At 40.8% G+C, this 20,633-nt stretch overlaps 2 protein-coding genes across 4 annotated transcripts; both read left to right on the forward strand.

Moving 5' to 3' along the window:
• The first annotated feature begins 1,681 nt into the window (after positions 1-1,681).
• pgghg (protein-glucosylgalactosylhydroxylysine glucosidase) lies at positions 1,682-8,978 on the forward strand. Its single transcript, XM_071529061.1, is given in 15 exon segments — positions 1,682-2,110; positions 2,427-2,603; positions 2,605-2,704; positions 2,843-3,053; positions 3,164-3,599; positions 3,689-3,808; positions 3,977-4,108; positions 4,189-4,300; positions 4,827-4,899; positions 4,991-5,127; positions 5,220-5,353; positions 6,144-6,239; positions 6,339-6,436; positions 6,545-6,768; positions 8,398-8,978. Coding segments are annotated over 14 exon segments (2,094 nt in total). The 5' UTR covers positions 1,682-2,110; positions 2,427-2,459; the 3' UTR covers positions 8,475-8,978.
• A 675-nt stretch (positions 8,979-9,653) lies between these two features.
• Positions 9,654-20,587, forward strand: incenp (inner centromere protein). Of its 3 annotated transcripts, XM_071529058.1 has the most exons (22): positions 9,654-9,850; positions 11,178-11,323; positions 11,533-11,643; positions 11,762-12,375; positions 12,531-12,573; positions 13,028-13,082; positions 13,200-13,332; positions 13,469-13,508; positions 13,808-13,895; positions 14,049-14,189; positions 14,711-14,731; positions 15,650-15,759; positions 15,880-16,000; positions 16,117-16,233; positions 16,805-16,971; positions 17,166-17,286; positions 17,883-17,915; positions 17,952-18,023; positions 18,564-18,611; positions 19,003-19,065; positions 19,252-19,405; positions 19,804-20,587. In XM_071529058.1, exons 2-22 carry the CDS (start codon positions 11,187-11,189, stop codon positions 19,983-19,985), a joined length of 2,571 nt encoding a protein of 856 aa, XP_071385159.1. In that variant the 5' UTR covers positions 9,654-9,850; positions 11,178-11,186; the 3' UTR covers positions 19,986-20,587. The 3 variants fall into 3 exon arrangements, with proteins under 3 accessions (XP_071385159.1, XP_071385157.1, XP_071385158.1); XM_071529056.1 differs by having other exon boundaries at positions 17,883-18,023; XM_071529057.1 differs by lacking the exon at positions 14,711-14,731 and having other exon boundaries at positions 17,883-18,023.
• The last annotated feature ends 46 nt before the right edge of the window (positions 20,588-20,633 follow it).

A 20,633-nucleotide genomic window follows, 5' to 3' on the forward strand; every position in this document is an offset into this window, starting at 1 on the left:
TAGTGACTGGCTGGTTTATTATGTACGCATTAGCTAAGTATCATCCTTCTCCACCACATCAAACACATCATCAGTTAGTCAGCTAATGTGTAAGTTCAAGCAAAATATTAAATCCTCCTTTCATGATGATGCATCATCACTGTGCCCATCCCAAGAGTGAATCCTGGCTGGGATGCCTGGCTTCTTAGTAACATGCTGTGGACGACGGAGTCATCAGTCTGCTCACCTTTGTGATTTGTGATCACCTGGAAGTTTGCGTACCGCTGCTTCAGCCATACCGCTCTACCCCACTCCCATCACCCCACTTACAGTGTTTCTTCTACTGTTTCTGGTAGCCAGATGTCCTGCATCACTGGGGAGAAAAAAGAGGAACAGAACAGCTGCAACATTGTCTGCGACACTCACACAGAATGAGCTGAACAGGGGAATAGGGCAACACAGACCCAGTTACATTTTGTTTGGACTATTATATTGATCCATTGTTACTCCTAGGTGTACAGTATGTCATGATTGACTTGAGTGACATGACATTTGTGCTGTTACAACTTCTGGACGAACAGCCAAGAGTGCTTAATAGACTCTTGGGTAAAGTTATGAGAGTCTTAGTGTCTTTTGAGCTCCCATCCACACGCACCAAAGTGTACTAACACCAGTCATCCATCTGTTTGTCTCATCTGGGTGAGGAGAGATGGACCACTGTCCTGTAGGGATAGAACTGCTGACAACAAGCTGAGCTCCTAATAAGGTAGGCCAAGCTGGCCGAGGCTCTCTCTCTGTAAATATCCCTTAGGTCTGAGAAAGACAGAGAGGAAGGGAGCTGGGGAGGAAGAGGGAAGCGGATGGATTGCAGCCTTATATGGGCAAAGCACTGCTTTTCCCAGGGTTTGTGGCTCTGACCCCCGGCATTGTGCCAGATGCAGCACCAGCGGCTCCTCAGCGCCACCAAGAGGGAGAACCTTTACAGTGCTACAAAACCATTACACATGCTGCTGCACTTACAATGAGCACAGAGTAAGTAGACAAAGTATCCTAGTCCTAGATCACTAAAACTAAGGATGAAGAAGAAGAAGTGGAAGGAAAGGAATAAAATACAAGCTAAGGAGAGAGGTGGAGGGACAGCTAGAGTGAGTAGAGGGAATATGATTTAGTTTGGAAAGGGTGACGTGAGGTACTTCTTGAAAAGATGATGAAAATGTAAACAAACTCTTACTAAGCCTATGAACTGGAGAGTATTTTTTACTTCCTCAACACAGTGCCCCCAGTCCCATATTTGTACATACGGTATATATATGAGCATAAAGTGGCAGTTATTTTTGTTCAGTTCAGTTCAGCCTATTTTGTGTTGACAAAACCTACCCATTCAAACTATCCAACTTTAACAAAAGAAAGTGTACAGAAACATTATCCAGCAGCTATTACTGAAGCTGGGATTTAAAGGATGCAATAGGTAATGTGCTTAGTGCTTTTGATGGTTCAGTCATATCTAATGAGCATGTATATTGCAGTGTCCTTGTCAACACAGAGCTACAAACTCTGCTTGATTCTCCAGATCAAATCCATGCCATATTTTCCGACAGACCAAGACTCCAGTCCGTCCTCTCCTGCTCCTGTACAGCTTTGTTGCCCGTTCCCTTGGCCCGGCCTCCACGTACAGTCATGATACTCGACCCACTAACTTTGATACACTTGATAAACAACTTTTGAGTTATTTGCCTTGACTTGAGAAATGAGGTTCACCTGGAATTTGAAGAAATAAGCTGTTTTGCGAAGCTTAAACTGTAAAGAGCTAGCAGTTTGGGACTTTCTGCATGCTTTACCTTGCCTTTGGTTTTTTTCAGCATTCCCCTTTGTTGCAGACAGATGACTCTTCCTTTTTACGTGAGGGTGAAACATTCCCATCTTAATTATCTGTTACAAGAAAGTATGCTGTGTATTTGTGCGGCCAGTTGACCGCAACAGTTCAGTCTGACTGTCAGCAGTGACTTGGCTTAGACAATTTGATCACTGAGATTCACACGGATGCCACTAAAGCATTGATTAATCTTTTCAGAAACGCTTAATTAATGAGGAGAAATTACTTGTCCAATATTTTGCTTCTATCTTCGTTGTGGTGAGCGGATCAACTCTTACTTTTCAAAATAAAGTTTGCCTAGTTCAGCTCTCTGCATGATCGTGTAATAGGATGACATTTTGAAATAACCTGGGACAAAGGCGTCAAATAGCCTTGTGAAGGGGAGCTGTGAAAATCATGTATGTGTTCTTCCACAATAATAATCTGTCTCTTGCTCCTGTATTGTGACAAACTGACATGTTTATAAAAGTAAAAACTACAGTTGATTTTTGTGTGTTTGTGTGCAACTATTTTAACCTGTTTTGTAGCTGTGACCGCACTGTGGCAACCATTCTTTTTGGTATAATTCATTCAGCATTTAATCTTTCCAAGTGGAGATCACCTCATCATGGCCAGTGACTCAGACCCCTACATCTTCTCCACCGACACTCTGCCCCCTGACCCCCGCTTCCTGCCCCCGCTGGCCAATGGGCTGCTGGGCTGGAGGGTTTACAATAACATCATGCACATGGGCGGTGTGTACAACGGGGAGGGGGGGGGATTGTCACCGAGCAGATGTCCCATGTCCCCTCGCTGTGAAGATTGCGGTGGAGGAGCCTGCACAGCACACCTACAGCCTGGACACACACACAGGTGTTTTGCAGTCATTGTGTAGTCTTTCATCCTATTGGCTGGCACAACCAGTTCTATTGTTGCCATGTTTTCATCTCATTTTTAACTCATCTGTTATGAAGATCACTCATACTACTGCTGTCTCCTTTTCTCATCCAGGCATTTTCACACACACTCTAAGCACCGCTAATGTAACTGCCTCGCAGTCTTTGTATGCACACCGGTACTATTCCAACTTGATGGTCATGGAGGTTTTGTTGGTGCGTCAAGTGGCGTCAGAAGAGCCGATCACTGTGAATTTGGTCAGTTCGTTCACACCTCAGAGCAAAGACATTGTTTTCGAGTCTGCGCCTGATTACAAATGTGGGAGGTGAGGCTAACAGAAACACACGCTCAAGACAGGTCATTTTAAAGTCTAACAGGCACTGCAGATGATGTCCTCCTGTGTCAGTACTCAGTTTATGTTCCCTGCTCCCACAGGCACATCCAAGGACAGACGACGGCCGCTGAGGTCCCAGGCGGCTCCTGCCCCTCTGTGCACCTTATCTGGACCCCCATAACACCCAGTGTGACACTGCTACCAGAGCAGAGCCAGTCTCGCTGGGGCTTCATCCTCGTTTTGGCCAACAGTTCAGAGAGCGCAGAGGCCAGTTTTGACGAGGGCTTGAGTCTGATGGCTACTGGTAACCTGCGTCCGTCTCACAAGCAGGCCTGGAAGGAGCTGTGGCTGGAGAGCAAGGTGGAGCTGACCGGGTCAGAGAGCCTCAGCAAGGCTCTGATTGGCTGTATGTTCTATCTCCTCAGCGCCTTCCCTTCCTTACATGACGCCTCCAACCTGTTTGGTGGAGTCAGTCCAGGGGGGCTTTCTAATGGTGGGGATGGTCAGGACTACTGGGGCCATGTTTTCTGGGACCAGGTACGACTAGTGTTATGTTATTTGCACTATATTGCATTGTTGATGGTATTATTAATCTAACCCACATGAACCCTGCCTTCCTCTTACAGGACATTTGGATGTATCCTGGCATAGCTCTTTTCTACCCCAAGCTGGCACGGGCTGTGCTGGAGTACAGGGTGCGGACTATCGATGGTGCTAAGGACAATGCCCAAAAACAGGGCTACAAGGTGTGATGATCAGTGGGATAATAAGTGTCACTATTATAGCAGGGAAGGAGATACTTTGGGCCTTGCACTTGTAGTCTTTGTCTATCTTGTGTGTGTGTACCATTGTGCACTTTGATAAACAATTAACCTGTGTGTGAGTCTTCTGAAGAAAAGATGCTGTCTGTGCAGGGACTGAAGTTCCCATGGGAGAGTGCTGTCTCAGGTAGGGAGGTGTGTCCGGAGGATATTTATGGACAACAAGAGATTCATATCAATGGAGACGTCACTCTGGCCTTCCAACACTATCTCTACTTCACTCAGGTATTCTCTTTTATCCCCACTCACTATCGTCTCACCACGTGTGATGATAATTTAATGGTTGTGCTCTTTGACTGTTCCAGGATCTGTCCATGTTCACAGAGGGCCAAGGCAGTGAGGTGATTTGGGGCGTCGCTGATTACTGGGTCTCCAGGGCAACGTGGATCCCTGAGGATCAGAGCTATCACATCTTAGGTAAAGATGCACCTGTCAGTCATTATTTGAAGGTTTTCACCAAAATAGCAGCAAGAAAAAGACCTGATGTAGCATGGCACATTTATCAGGCTAATTCTTTCACTGTATAATTTAAGTAGGGGGAAAATTGGGAAAAAATGGGTATATTGGGAAAACTTCTCTGACAAAATTATTGCTGTAATTAAATGATAATAATAATAAACTTTATTTATATAGCACTTTTCCAAGCAGAAGTTACAAAGTGCTTCACAGTGAAAAATACAAACATGAGTTACATGAGTAATATCAATATCATAAGAAAATAAAAAAGTCAGTAAAAACACATAAGAGAAATAAAACTCACCATTGAATATTATTGAAGGTATTTCCTATCTTAAGACCATATATGAGGATAACCTGTGAGTGTAACCTCATGATGTGGCATCTATCTATTTGTACTTTTATACTGCATCATGGTCTTTGTGTAGTCTAGTGTAATTTTCAGAGTTATTTTTCTTCCAAAGCTTTTCCCTTTTGTGCCATTCAGGTGTCATGCCACCTGATGAGTATTACTACAATGTCAACAACTCTGTGTATACAAACACAGTGGCCAAATTCAGGTACTAGTATTAGTAGTTAAAGGCTGTCCCACAAATTGCACTGTGAATAGCAGTAATACAAAGAAGTCTTTTTTATTCTTTTTTATTTTAGTCTCCAGTTTGCTGTAGAGTTGGCTGACCTCCTCCAGTATCCCGCACCCAAGGAGTGGCAAGAAGTGGCTGAACAAATTAAAATACCGTTTGACGAAGAATCAAAGTACCATCCTGAGTACGACGGCTATATAAAAGGTTAATCTTTGTACCTTTCTAACATTGAACTACTTGAGGAAATGGAGTGTCCGTAATATGATAGCAAAGTCTGCTGGTTTTATCTCTTGCAGGTCATCCAGTGAAGCAGGCAGACACAGTGATGCTGGGCTATCCTCTTGGACTGACGATGTCTCCTGAGATCAGAAGAAATGACCTCGAAGCATATGAGCCAGTGACAGACCCTCATGGTCCAGCCATGACTTGGGTGAGACCCAGTACAAGTTATAGTATAGTATAGAAGAGAGATGCAAAGAGCTCTGCACTGTTGCTGGTGTTCAAAAAGCTGCTTTTGGAAACCAGGGAGTTAGATCATGAAAACAGATAGATCATGGCCTCTAGTACTGGAACAGGCAAAATGTAAAAATGTAAAATAGGGCCATTCTCAAAAAATAATACCAAGGCACATTTTTATTGTATTATCGCATGATCTATCTCCTTTCACAAGTTATAGTATGTTTCATTTTCGGGACACAGAATTGAAGCTACTGTTAACTTTTGTTTAAAAAAAAAAGCTTTACCATCCACAGTTTAAAGGTAGATTTAAGACTCTCCACCTCGTTCTTCTTCTCACCAACCCGGCCCAACCCCAAACCCCGCTCCTCTCCCCACCTCTTCACACCCACTTTATTGCATTTTTCAAAATCGCCCAGTAGGCAGAGAGAAGCTCAAACTGGGTGCAAAATTACGCTTTAAGATTAGATTTTAATGTTTCATGTGAGGAGGTTTGGTCATTGCTGCAGCAAAGGGAAGGATATAGATAGAGAAGTTTACAACAATAGAAAATACTGAAGATACATGCTTCATCATGCCAATGTAGAGCTTGAAAAAAGCGATATGCATTGTTGACTAGATGTCTAGCATTTCCCCTTGCACTGTATTTGACTTTTTGTCTTCCTGTTACTGTTACTTTATTAGTTGTTAGTGTATGTATCCCTGTACTTTTATCATATTAAAGTGATCCTGGTGTTTATTGGCTGTGTATTTCTCACTGTCAGGGCATGTTTGCAGTCGGCTGGCTGGAGCTGGGGGAGGCTGAGAGAGCTCAGCACTTACTTCAGAAGTGTTTCAGTAACATCCAGGAACCGTTCCAGGTGACAGATTGTTTTTTGCCTTTCTGACTCACCCACCCACATCTGCCCACACAGGCCTCTTTTTATGTACGGTGACTGTGACATTACCTCTCCTCACAGGTATGGAGTGAATCATCAGATGGTTCTGGTGCGGTCAACTTCCTTACTGGCATGGGGGGATTTCTGCAGGCTGTGCTGTTTGGTTATACTGGCTTCAGGTCAGTCATCAAGCCTCCCACCATGCACAATGAAAAACACTTAGGCTGTAGTTCACATACACACACACTGATACAAAGATTCACTGTCTGTTGTCCTGTTCCGTCTAGAGTTCAGAAGGACTGCCTCGCCTTTTCCCCACTTCTTCCCACTGATGTTTCTGAGCTTTGCATTCGTGGTGTGAGCTACTTGGGTAATAAGATGGACTGGCTGTTGAGGACAGAAGAAGTCTGTATCATCCTGAGGGAACAAGCAAGCGGGGCTGAGAATGCCAAGCGCTGTGATCTACAGGTTGTCTTGAAGGCATCAGGAACTAAAATACCTCTCATACCAGGTAACATACAAATAAAGGCACACAGTGATAGCAGCATGTTTTTTTAGAATCAGCTTTATTTATGGATTTTCTGTATGCAATCAACATGTAACAGTTTGCACAGTAATAATCACGAACACACTGCCCCACCTCGTAAATTACAGTCCAAACATGTGCAACTTAAAAAACAAAGGATAAGACAAGGGAAACACATTCAGAAAAGAATGAAAAGTGGAAAAATAAGTTAGAATACAGTAGTAAATGAGGTCAAGATGGTTTTGGTTCAATTAGTGGTCTGAGACAATCTAAATACGCTCTATACATCTTACTGAGTGACATCATCAGGGTCCATCCCATCAACATTAGAGAGGAAAGGCTGCCATATTGATTTAATTCATTAGCTGAGCCTCTAACTGCATAGCTAATCTTTTCTCATTTGAGAAACTGCATCATCTGTCTTATCCAATGAGTAGATGATGGAGGAGGGCGCTCCCTCCATCCAATAAGAATTAGCTGTCTCGCCACTAGAGTGGCAAAAGACAGAAGATTACAAATGTCTTCATTAAGACTGATATCCTGGGTTACGACCCCAAATAAAGCGAGGAAACCCAAGGGCTGCAGGGGCTTGTCACTGACCTTACAGAGTATATAAAATATCACCTGCCAGAAGCTCAAAAGCTTGGGCCAGTGCCAAAATATATGAATTAAAGAATCGTTAAGCCTGTTTGCAGCAGTCTTACATTGGATCAGTGCCTGGTGTAGACAGATAATTTCACCTTGGACCATTGAAGTCAAAGAACTACATTAAACTTGGATGACAACTCGCAGATACAAGATGAGTATATTTTCTCTCCAATATTTACTACCATGTGGAGTTCGAAATCTTACCCTCCAAATCCTCCTCACTGTCCCTTAAGGGAGTTCAAAGAGCTGCTGTTATGAGAGTTCAGTAACAGGTATATGAGGCCTGTATTACCCAAATCACCTCCCATGATATCTGTATTAAACTCCTGGAATGAATCTGGGAACTGCAAATCTAATTGCCGTATGTTGGAAGATATAAAGCTGCGAATTTGCAAGTATTTATGAGAGTGAGATGCAGGGTTATTCAATTTCTGAACAATTTGATTAAAGGATAGCAGCAAAGATAGCATCAATAAACACCCTTGAGTGAAGAATCCCCCCTCTAAACCAAAATGGTAAATGATCCATCTAGCCATTAAATCAGGAGGAAAGGGGCCCACAACTGACAGAGGAACTATGAAGAATGAAGGGAGAACTTCCTTGCATGTAATTTAATGTAGTTTAATGAAGTATCGGTGACCACAAGTCAAAAAAGATCAATAGCAGCACATCTTCAAAAACTTCAGTACCTGAATTTATAAACTTCAGTACTTGAATTTATGTGATATTTGTTCATTCTTTGATTGAACTTATGTGATACTTAATTTTTTTTGAAGAAGTGCCACTATTTATATTTTTGGACCTGTTCCCTTCTTCTACCATGAGGCAGAATATCAGTGCTGTCTGCGATTCTTATCTTGTTACTTAATAACATATTTCATATTTCTTAATATGGCAGCCATATAAAAGTTTGTGGTGGGGTGAACAGTGATTAGTAATTTTACTTGTATATTTACTTGTTTTCAGGTCAGCCAGTAACTTTTCCTCGAGAGGCGGGGCGTCTCTGTAAACTGGACTCAACAGTTTCCTGCTGGCCTATCTGAGACCGGAAGCAGGACCCTCTTCTGATATTAAACATTCCATTTAATTAGCATTTACCATGCGCACACTACTTTACATTTAGTCTACTATTCTGTTGCATTTTGCCATGGACAAAATGGGCAATACGAAGTTCAAATATGAGGCCAAGACTGCAATAAAAAAAGACCAGTAAAAAAATCAATGTCACTGTCTTTTTTGCTTCTATAGCTCACACTGTAGTGCCACAAAGTACAAAATGTTTTAAAAACAAACAAAAAAGATTGTCTTCAGCTCATTTTCCGCTCACAGTGGTTTATCCACCTAAAAAGGAAAAATAATTTGATAAAGTTGATAGCTATTATTTTTTCAAAAAGTAAATTCACAAGAATGGTCCCTGCATGATTCCCTGCATTTTATAAATGATTTTAATCAATGTTTTGTTTTGTTTTTTTCTTTCAATTTTATGTAATGTTAAAAACAAAAAGCCAATTAAGACTTGAAAGTTGTTAAATGAATGTTGAAATAAGACACCAATGTAGCCTACAAAGTTGTATTCAAATGTTTTCTTGTTTACATCTGATGGGGTTATGTTATTATAATTCCTCTTTGTATGTGAATAACTGTACAATAAAACAATTTTCATCTTACCTTGGAGCCTTGTATTGTGTGATTGGTATGGTGTCTTCAAACAGCACTTGACAGCAGTGAGTGTATATGAGACGGGGTCGTCAGTTATTATCATAATTTACAGATAGTTCATGCCTTTGTTCCTCACCTTGCCCTCCATGGATGTCCTTTTAAGTTATTTATACAATTAGTAGCCTTCAAATAATATTAACAGTATCAACAGCTGAGCAAACGTTTGGGGCGATGTGTATGAACTTTACAGTCCATGATATGGACCTTCCCCGCAAGAGTTTTTTTTAAGAAAGCTGCGTCTGGCCTGGGCGGAGCGAGGCAAATCCTGCTAGATTACGATTGGTTGATTTAAATGTGACTAATTCTGTAACCCCGCCTTCATACTTCCATTGGGTGTGCACGATTTGTATTTAAATGGAGACGTTTTTCGGCATCCGGGCAGTTTCTATCGTTCCAAATGGTTAGGTCCGCCCTCCCGGCCAACCATCATCAACAAATCGAATAACGCCTCTTGGACGTCTTCACACAGCGCCTCGCGATTGGCGGATGAGGTTTTGAACAGTTTAAACGGTTTCAGCGGGTCAACAGTGAAGAGGAAGCAGACATTCAGTGGAGGGACTTTACACATGAGCTCTAAAGGAAATACGATAATTCCTTTATTTAGATAGTGTATTATCAAGTCAGTATGCAATAGAGTTAGGTTTTAACGTTAGCGGAGCAGCGAACACCGGATTCTCTTTCAACAACTTGGATATCAAAGGTATTTAACGAGAAAAATATCGCTAGCGTTAGCTAACGTTAGCTGGCTGACGTTACATCGTAATATTAGCCATCTTAAACCTGGCGAAGAAACAGGCCATAAAAACAACAACTATGGCCAGCTACCTAGTTGTATTTCTCAGTTTTCTAGTATTAGACATCTAGTATTTGTCATTGTAGCATTTCTTGGTATTGCATGATCGATTACCACATTTGACTATGCACCCGTGTAACGTTAACGTTAGATCTATTCAAAGCTTAGTCGTATGGTTTCGCATACTCTGTAACTGTTTTTAATTTAACGTAATGTTCCAATGCTGCAGTTATACTAATACGCTTATTATGGAGGGATCGATCAAGTTACCCCAGCCCATAAAAAACCGTCCACGAAAACTTAAAAACATGCACATGCGCACATCTTGCATGCTTTGTTACTTGATAGCTAGTTGAGCAGTAAGCAATGTCAAAATCAAAGGAGGAAATCCAGCAAGTAATTTGGCCAGAAATAACTGTGACTTAGCATGACATTTTGATAATGGAGATTTTAGTAACACATCCGTTTGTATCTAGTGTTTAATAACTTGCAGTTCGTCTACAGAAAAAGGGCCTTGGTTCACATTGTTTGCAGATTTGCAGTTTGCAGGTGATGTAAGGTTTTCGAGATGGGAGAAAGTTATGTTAGAAATCAGAAGATCAAATTTATTCATAGATGGAAATGGAGTGGAGATCCAACCTGCTAGTGAGGGGAAGAGAAAGGGTTCTCACCCACTGGCAGTCATGTTAAAGGAAAGAATTCACCCATAAACAGCCTACCTAGAATTTCTGGGCCCATGTTTTTGTTTGGTGTATTTTCTTGTTTCTGCAGATAAAAAATATTGTTGCATTACAATGTGCGATCATAGCCAGATAGCATTTGAGTGGTTTAAGACAACTGTATCTATGGCCATGTTAAAAAATAACAACAAAATATGTGACAGAGGACAGGACCAAGACAAATATTTATTGTCAGAACACAGGAGAAGTTATGTCAGCTTCAGTAGCAAGACACAGAAAACATGAATTTTATCAATGGCATCTTCAATGATCAATGTTATCTGCCTTCCCCTTCTTTCCTGTCATGTTCTTCCCCTCTGACTCTCTTCCAACCTGTAGACATGTCCGGTTGAAAGGAAGATTACACACATGAACATACATATGTCATTAAAAATAATAACAAATGGATTGCTAGCCTGAACGGCCTCCAGATGTCACTGCAATCCATTTGTATTTACTTGCCTCTTGAGTCCAACTCAGTCTGTCTTTATTTAACAGTGTAATCTTTCCCTTAGGCTGCCACCATGAACTCTGTATCATCTGTACGGTCCCTCATGCAAATGTTTGATGGCAAAATACAAGAATTCATCAGTGACATTGATGATGTCCACATGGTTTGGCTCGAGGAGATCCAACAAGAAGCCAACCGCATGTTCTCAAGGTAGGCTTGAAGTAACATGAAAATAATCTATAAACTAAATAATTCTCTCAACAGGGTTCCACCTTCAAAATTTAGTTATGTTAAATTGTGATTCTGTTACTTCATGAACCATTACACATTGTTAATTTTTTTTTATGCTTTTGCTTCATCTTGACATAGATTTGTCTTCAAGCTACTTGCTAAAGTAACTTTCTTTTTCTGTTTTTCAGTGATTTTAGTGCCGAGCCAGAATTAATGCCAAAAACTCCGTCCCAGAAAAAGAACAGTCGCAGGAAGCGTGTATCTTTGGGGCGTCAAGAAGAAAATCAAGCCAAGCGACGGTTTGTTGCTTCAGTTACATTTTCCTTAAGGCTCTATTTTCACATTTCTTAAAACCTGTACAGGGTTGAATATTTTGTGCTCTTTTACACTGTAAATAAACTTTGCTTTCTTGTCCAGATTTTCAAAGGGAAAGCGCAGCAACCTTCGTGGCTCCTCTGTGAAAACGCTGAACCTCATATCTGAAGATGATCCTGAGGCTTCCACCTCTGAGGCCAGCCCCATAAAGCCCAAACGGAACACCCGCAGGAACAAACAAACACAGCCTGAGGTGGCAGTGGATGCAGCCCAACCATCTCATGGCAGCTGTGAAGAGAGTTCTGTGCTGAACGAGGCGCTGGCAATGGTAGAGGAAGAGAAGGCCGGCAAACAGAGCCAGGTGAACAATACAGAGACAGAGAGAGAGCCAGACAGGTCATCAAGCACAGCCGCTTCTCCACCTAAGATGCCCTCACCTGAGGTTGTCGTGAGTATCTCTGCATCAGACCGCTTGTCAGCTGAGATGGCTAAGAAGCCAGAAGCCTCTCCTGGCCGCACGGCGACTAAAATTGCGATAGCTGCCTCACCTAAGAGCTCACGGCGGAGCTCTGTGCGGCACTCCCTCAAGCTGCGGCACTCCCTGGCAGGGCTGCGCCACAGCATGACACAAGAGTCAGTGCGCCGGGCCTCCAGGCGTTCTTTACTAAAGAAGAAGGCTCGCATGGGCGACTCCATGTGCAGCAGTAACGTCAGTGGTGAGTAATGAGCCGCATTTGGTGGAATGTTGCCTAAGTGTGGTGCATTTGTAGGGAGTTTGTCTTGTAAGGTCCACACATTAAATTTGGTTAAGCAATAGGTTATATTGTTTTATTATTTTGGCTAATACATTTTTTTTTAATTTCCATTATAGAGGACACTTGCATGGAATCTGAAGGGGAAGAGAATGGAGAGGAGTAAGTGATGAGTAAAATATTTCTTATGCATCGGTGAATGCACCGTCATCCTTGTGTAAAGGATGAATTGGTTGTTTTGGATCTATAGCTTTGCACATTTATATTTTATAATTTTATTTTGCACATAAGAATTATATTTTAAACCAGACCTAAGCTTATTCAGACTACAGTTTGTTAGAGATGCTGACTGGGTGGGACATTAACAGCAGCCACCAGGCAGATGCTGCTAAATTTTGAGAGTGGCTGATACGTTTTTCTACTAGTTAACCAACCACTTTGGCAGGTAAAGGTCCAAGGTCCAATTCTATTTATAAAAACAAAAACCCCAATGTAGTTGGCTTGTAGAACGGTTAAAAGTGGCTGATAAATTTGGAGTTGGACCAGCCACTGTGGCCAGAGAATAAAAGGTTAGTTCCTTCCCTGAATCGTGGTGGATGTATGTTTTTTACTGTAGGATGTTGGCAGCCGGAGCAGCAGATGCAGAGGTTAATGCAGAGGCCACTGCAGAGGTATGAATATTAACCTTTTTTTTTTTTGTCTAGAGCAATGTCAAGCATTATAAATTAAATATTAGCAGTTGCGCTATTGAATAGCTGATATGTATTCTTCATTTTTATCAAACATAGGAAAAGATGAACCAGAACACAGATCGCTCCAGTGGGCGCATTACTCGCTCTATGGCTGTAAACTCTCCCACATTGGCACCCTCCACGTTGTTCACCAGCAAGCTTAAAGCTGGCACACCAGACAAGAGATCAGGTACTGGGACTCTTCTGTTCTTGTTGAACTGTGAACATGACTTGGTAACTGTTAGACCAGGTGTGTACTGATATACAACTTTGAACTGTTGAGGGTACTTATGCATGGTTTTTTTTTTTTACATTTGTGTTCATAGTTGCCAGTGAAAAGAAGCCATCTTCACAGTCGAGCCTGAGGTAAGAGACAAAACTAACAAATATTTGCTTCTAGTTGTACATGTACAAAACATGCAATATGGCACCCCTGGTTCAGACACTGTTGCGGGTTTTATTTAAATGCTTGCATATTTGAAAATGTACTGTACATATTTCAGAAATGTGTACGGTCATGTCAGTCACAGACGTGTGTATGTATATGTATGTATATATATATTTTGTGGCTTGCATTTTCAAACACTGGGGTAAAATGGACCTGTATTTTGAGTTATAATGGGCTAAGACAGTTCTAAAAATCTAATTTTAATTTCTGTCTCCAGGTCGCGCCAGAGCACCAAACGCAAAGCAGCTGACATTATTGAGGAAAGCCCCACAAAGAGGGTCTCTCCTCCAAAGAAAAGCCAAAGTGTAAGATGAGAAAATGTTGCTGGGTGTTAAGGTTTAAAATTTTTGCTTGGGTGTTGAAGAAATGGTAAAATAATAAAAATGTGATTTCTTAATCAAAGAACTAGTAATGATATGTGATTGAAACTTAATGCGGGTGTTTTTCATTTTGTTTAGGCGATGAGGCCCAATATGAGATCTTTTCTCCACACCGTGCAGAAGAATCAGATGCTGATGATGACTCCAAGTTCCCTGGGCCGAACCGCTGTTATCAAGTCCTTCATTAAACACACCACTCCTTTGAAGTCTGATCACAAGGTTAGTCAACATACTTTACTACCAGTGGCTTCAATCAGTGTCAAAATTAGTGATTTAGGGGTCATGGAATTTCTGGAAATTCACAAAATTTGAGCGATCTGGGAATTTCTACTTCTATGTAGGGAGCAAGATGTGAAAAGAGTCACATATCTCGGGGAAACGGAGTAACTTAAGTAATGAGTAATCCTCGATGTTATTTTCACTACAGTGCGGAAGCTATCTTTATCCCTTTAGAACTTTTTGGAGCTCAGAACAACACAAGGAAAAATGCTCATTTCTTAAGTGACCGAGTAAGTGACCCCTGTAGTCATATGCAGTCAAATTAGTCACATTTATGTCAGGCTCACACTGGGAAATGTAGGTAATCTGTTGGTTTCAGCACAGTTGAATTTCCATAGAAAGCCTCACATTTGGTGAGAGTGCGTGTGCTTTGTTTTGACGATATTTCAGCAAACGATCTTGTTTAGCAGTCAAATTATGTGGTTGGTCATCTTATGTGGATTTTTTTCTCCTTTCCCCAGTTGTCTAGTGGTGGTCTAGTGGTAAGTGTAAGGTTATGGCACTGTGTAATATGTGGGAATTTGGTGGTCTCTAATAATCTGTTGGGCAACTTGTGCCTGCTCTCATTCACCACTACACTTGACCCTCCCCCATCTGCACTTGTACACTGACTCTGAAATTGTCTTTGATTTCATGGGTCACTAATCCTCAGTCGTTGCAGTGTTTGATGTAACAACCCTTTTAAATAGTTACTGTAACATCACCCTTTACTGTGTTTAAAACTTATTTTGTGATCTGTAGTAGAAATTGAAGGGGAAATCCATCTTAAAACAGAAGACACGTTACTATGATCTAGGAGAGTTCAATATATAAGTTAAGATTCTCCCAAAGCTCCCAAGAGCACTGTGACATGGTCCGCTAAGTTTGCATCCTGTTTCTTGTCGATGGAGTCAGTTTCAGAGAATACTATTTGAGGAAATCAGACTAACGTCGGCTGTATGGTTTATAGCTTTGTGGCATTATACACAGGAGCTGATGTAACTATCCCTTGTGCTGTGTGTGTAGAAGTCTAGCTTGGATATTGAAGGAAGGAAAGGGTAGATGAGAATGAGTGTGTTGGTGGGGTCTTGAAGTTGGCACCTACCATAGATGTTTTGTGAATTAGACCCACAACACCCCCAGAAGGCTCAACAGTAAGTTCTAGGTTCCCAGAACCACAAATCTCGATGAACTCCGTAAGAACATAGCAATGAAACAAATTCTGTCTGGGTGGATTTTCGCCTAAACTAATCCCAGGATTATGGTGTATTTTGTTTTGGGAAGTCATCTGTTTCCACATTAATACCACCCACCTGCCACTTTGGAACCATTTGACCTTTACCACCTATTACTGTACCATATTGTCTGCTGTCTTCTAACAACATCCGTATCTAAACTCCATTGTAACTTTTTCCTCCTAGTCAAGGGAGCGCCTGAAACTGGAAGCGCTTAAAAAGAAGCAGGAGCAAGAGGAGGAAAGAATGAAGAAAATGGAAGAGGACAAGAAAAAGAAACAGGATGAACTCAGAAGGTTGGCACTCAATGTGGAATTGCATTCTGACTGGACATATGACTGTCTGTCTGTTTTTAGTTGGCTTCATTTGAATTTGTAATTTATTTTTTAAATGTATTCATTAATTTCATGTTTTAGGAAAAGGGATGAGAGGCTGAAACGAGTGGTTGAGGCCAGAGTAAAGGAGGAACAGAAAGAGGAAGAAAAGAAAAAGAAGATTGAGCAGAAAATGGCTCAGATTGATGAGAAAAACGATAAGGTGTGTAATCACTTTGATTACTCTCTGAGTCTACAGTACTTAAATGATAATCCACCTCAAAGCAGCATGGGCACTTTAGTCTAACAATCTTTGCCGTTGTGCCTGTTTGATCACAGCTCCGTGTCGAGCGGCTGGCAGAAGAAAAGGCCAAGAAAAAGGTGGCCTTGAAACGTCAGGAGGAGCTGGAGCAGAGGCGGAAACTGGAAGAAGAGGCTAGAAGGAAGAAGCAAGCAGTGAGAACATTTCTCATTTTTGTGTCATAGCTCAACTTGGTCTGTCGGGTGTATATTTGGTTTTCCACCAGATGGATTCAGCAGCGAAGCCCCGCCGCTGCAAAGTGTTCTTTCACCCCTCGGTGGATGATGAAGTGATAACCTGTTTTGACAGACTAATTGCACAGGGCAGTATGTTTATTGTTTACCTCCCACTCCAGTATTGAGTACAGGCCACACAACACGTTCATACGGGAGACGAGCTGAGACGGGCTGTATCACATTGTCCACACAAATTTGGATTTATTTTGACTAAAAATATTCTGTGTTTGTTGTTGTTGAATTGGTTAGTTGTCGAAATTGCATGGACGGTTGGTTTTTCTTTGGGAAATTTGTTAGCCTATCTCTGGAGTTTCAGTTGCAAAGTGCGCACCGGCCTTTGAACAGGGATCCAAAGAGGTCATTTTTCATGATTCAAATTTACTTGTTTATGACTGAATTTTAAAAAAAATAAGTTGATTGCCATGTAACTTTTGTGTGATGAGGCTTTTCTTGTTACCTGTCTTTTTTTTTTTTTTTTTTTTTTTAAAAGGAGGAAGAGAAGCGCCAGCAGGAGCTCCTGGCCAAGCGGAAGGCGGAGGAAGAGGAGCAGCGAGCTCGCAAGCTGGCTGAAACCCGCAGAGCGCTGGAGCTGAAGAGAGAGCAGGAGAGAGAGAGGGAGAAGGAGCTTGAGAGAGAGAGACAAGCTGCCGCTGAAAGGTTGGTCATTTATTTTTAATGTAACTGTGGTACAGTAGTAGTATAACTAACTAGCCTATTTATCTTTTCAGCATGATGACAGTTCATTAAATTGAAATTTGCATTGGTGAAGGTGGTAATTAAGTGTGGACTGGTAGGAATTGTATTTATTTTCATTCAGAGTTTGTTTTGCTGACTTGAATCCTGTTCTTCAGGGAGCGAGCAGAAAAAGAAAAGGCTCTTGCTCTGCAGCGGGAACTGGAGAGAGCAGCAAGAGAGAAAGAGAGGAGAGACTTGGAGGAGAAAAGAAAGGAGCTTGAGGAAAGGAGAAAACGGGTAAGCATCTGAAATTGGGAACCAAAATGTCTTTAACATGTACTTCAAAGGGTTATTTCATTGTTTATTAGTCCATTGGGAAATTGTTTTTTTTACAGTGTACAGACATTGGATAAGAAAACAATGGCACACATTAGATTGTATACAATATGTACACATTTCAGGACACAACAGTCTTGCTTCAAGTCAGTAACACCATGCTGGCAATGATTTACAGGCCTGCTATATATTTATTTATTTAACCTTCATTTATCCAGGGTTTATCAAGTTTGCTGAGCACACATGCTGTTTTTTCCAGCAATGCTTTACTTCACATTCATACACAAATTTATTCCTGGGACTTGCCCAGTACCAATCTGTTACTGTTAGCCACAGAGCAGCTTCATTGGAGCAACTGATACCAAATAGATGACAAAGAGCCTTCAGAGGAAAGTGCATAAAAATCAAATTGCATTTATCAACCGCAGATATTGTTAATGATTCATAGCTCATTTGTCATTTATAGTTACCCCCTCCCCCATGTAACAACTGCTTGATGAATAAAAATAACTCATCCAAATTTTAAATGTGAATACATTATTCTCCTGTTAAACTAGGAGGAGCAGCAGAGATTGGCTGCAGAAGAGCGGGCTGCAAAAGAGAGAGAAGCTGCTAAAGAGAGAGAAGCTGCTAAAGAGAGAGAAGCTGCCAAGCAGAGAGAGGCTGCTGCCAAGAATGTTGCTGCTGCTGATGTTCAGGTGAGCGGGCTGGAATGAAATAATATTAATTTTGGGTTTAACACTTGAATGTTAGTAAATGTTGCCTTAAAGGGGAATTCTTTTCAATTTAATAATTTGCATATATTGCAATCGCCTATGACATGGGATCATGTGTCCATGCACTGTAGTGAACATGAAAAATATTTCTCTTAAAAATGACCATGATACTTTTTTTATTATTATTATTATTATTATTATTATTATTATTATTATTATTATTGAGAATTGACAATGAAGCGAAAAGCAGAACTGGACTTGGTAAAAATCCAAATAATGCAATACAACAACACATGCAGTAGTAAATGTTTACCAACTCACTGAAGTTTCCTTGGGCATCGGAAAAACCATTTGAGCACTAGGGTCATTGTTCTCCCCCTTAAGCTTGTATCATTTGTAAAGACGTTCGATAAAGGCCTTAAGGTGCAGGCATCGCTTATGGAGGACGTTTCATCATCAGTGATGTATGAACTAAATGTGTTCCACTTCTCTCTTTGCTCCTCTCGGCTCTCTGTCATGAAGACCCCTGCAGGGAAGGGTGCTACCCTGAATGTGACTGTGGATATCGAGGTAAAGGGAGAGTCCTGTGATAAATCTAACCATAGCCACTTGGAAAATAAGAGGACAAACATTTTATATTAACCTTTTGGTATTAATCAGTTTTCATCTTAAGCCTAGACCGAGATATAAACAATAAGAAATATTGTGGAATTGAACTTAAAAAAAAAGAAGCTTATTGCCTGTGTGTGTGTGTGAGTCAGTTACGGTTATTAACACAAACTGAACTTTATTGGGCATAGAGAAAATGTGTACAAGCATGTATTATTGCAGTTTTAACAACTATTTCAGTATTAACAATACACATGCATAATGTTAGTTGAATGAAGGTATTTTATTGCCTGCTATGTTATGCAGTGATCAAAAGACTGATATGTACCACTTTTCTTCTTGATCCTCGCAGCGTACTGTAATGAAGACGCCTGTAGGAAAGGGTGGCGGCCTGAATGTGACTGTGGATATTGAGGTAAAGTGTGCTGTGTTGGATATAACTTCATGATGCATGAGATGGCAGTCATTTTATAGTATTTTGGTATTATGCATTTTATCCATTTCTGTCTTAAACCTAGGTAGAAATGTTACACCAAACAGATCGGTTTCTCATCAGAATTCAAATAATGTTTCAAAATACATATTTTGTCCTTTCCTGCAGCAATCTCCTCAGTCATATAGCATCACTCCTAAGGGCGGCAACAAACCTGTTGTTTTGAGCAAAAACCCTGAGGATTATGGGATGGACCAAAATAGTGACGACTCGACCGATGACGAGTCCGCACCAAGGAAACCAATACCATCATGGGCAGAAGGTATGCATGAACTATTGTACTTGTTATTTATTATGATGATACATTGTCTGTTCAGTCTTCACAATGTATCTGAGCCGCTGTAATCTTATAGATTATGAATCCATTTTACTCTGACACACTTTGTAATGCGTGAGTTTGGAATCAAAATTGAGTTATTCACATATTCATGATATTTGAATGTTACTTTGCTTGTGGTGTCTTGTTATTTTTTAAAGAACCTTTTTAGGGTTAAATATCTAAAAAGAAAGTACATAACAGTTTTGCCAGATGGGACGCTCAGTATCTCAGCTGCACTCTACGCAGATACAACCTTATCATTTCAAACTCATGACGATGGCAGTCTGTATATAGTCTGTACATCATGCTTAAATTTAACACTTTTTTTTTCCTCTTCCAAGGTCACAATCTGCAGCAGACCATCATGAAACAGTACTTCAATCCTCCCGATCTCGACTCGTTCTTCGGAGCGATTGAACCACCAAAGCTGGAGAACATCTTTTATAAGAGCAAACCTCGCTATTTCAAACGCACCAGCTCTGCAGTTTGGCACTCACCACCTCGAATTGGAAACCACTTTTAAACACTGGGAAATGGGGGTCAGGGTTTTCTTTTAATGTCTTCTTTTATTCTCTTAAACTGTTTGTATAAAGTTTAATATCTGTCTTCAATAAAGTAGAGTGTTCCTTGGAATGGGATTTTTTTTGTTTTTTTCTGGGAGTTTTTCTCTGGGTTTTTTTTTTTCCACTTTTCAATGTAAAATTTTTGTTGAGATTTTAAGCATTTGGAATATTTTGTAAAATACTACTATGGTTTTAGGTGATAAATAAATGTAAATTGATGCTTTGTTTTTGTATTGTGTGTAAACGTAACAAAAGTGGCCTGTAAATCCTCGAATTGGTATAATCTACTAACCTACTATCTACTAATCTACTATCAAGTGATTCATTTCCATAAAATCCCATGTTAGATTTAATCCAGTGGGTTAGGGTTATGAGTCCCTCAAATTAGCAGGTAATGCTCTGAATTCAAGCATTTGACAATGTGTGACAGCTAAGTATCAAACTGTTTTCTCCTCATCAACGTGTATGCGTTAAAAATCAGGTTTGCAGCTGAAAATCTTGCAATTAGCATCTTTCAAATACAATCCTAACTGAAAATATATATTTATTTAAATGGCTAGGTACTTGGTAAATAACGACCCATTCTTCATCCAGAGCCTACACCAAAG

Source organism: Centroberyx affinis, unplaced genomic scaffold (assembly GCF_046629955.1).
Source record: "Centroberyx affinis isolate AG114_WGS23_722 - 3 ecotype Tasmania unplaced genomic scaffold, CSIRO-AGI_Caff_v1 ptg001762l_1, whole genome shotgun sequence".
NCBI classification, from domain to species: Eukaryota; Metazoa; Chordata; class Actinopteri; order Beryciformes; family Berycidae; genus Centroberyx; species Centroberyx affinis.

Excerpts from the sequence above, each read along its gene's own strand:
- incenp (XM_071529056.1), top strand. The coding sequence starts at position 11,187 with ATGAACTCTGTATCATCTGTACGGTCCCTCATGCAAATGTTTGATGGC. Across the intron at positions 12,574-13,027 it reads GGGGAAGAGAATGGAGAGGA|GATGTTGGCAGCCGGAGCAG; the intron begins GTAAGTGATGAG and ends TTTTTACTGTAG. Across the intron at positions 13,509-13,807 it reads TCTTCACAGTCGAGCCTGAG|GTCGCGCCAGAGCACCAAAC; the intron begins GTAAGAGACAAA and ends TTCTGTCTCCAG.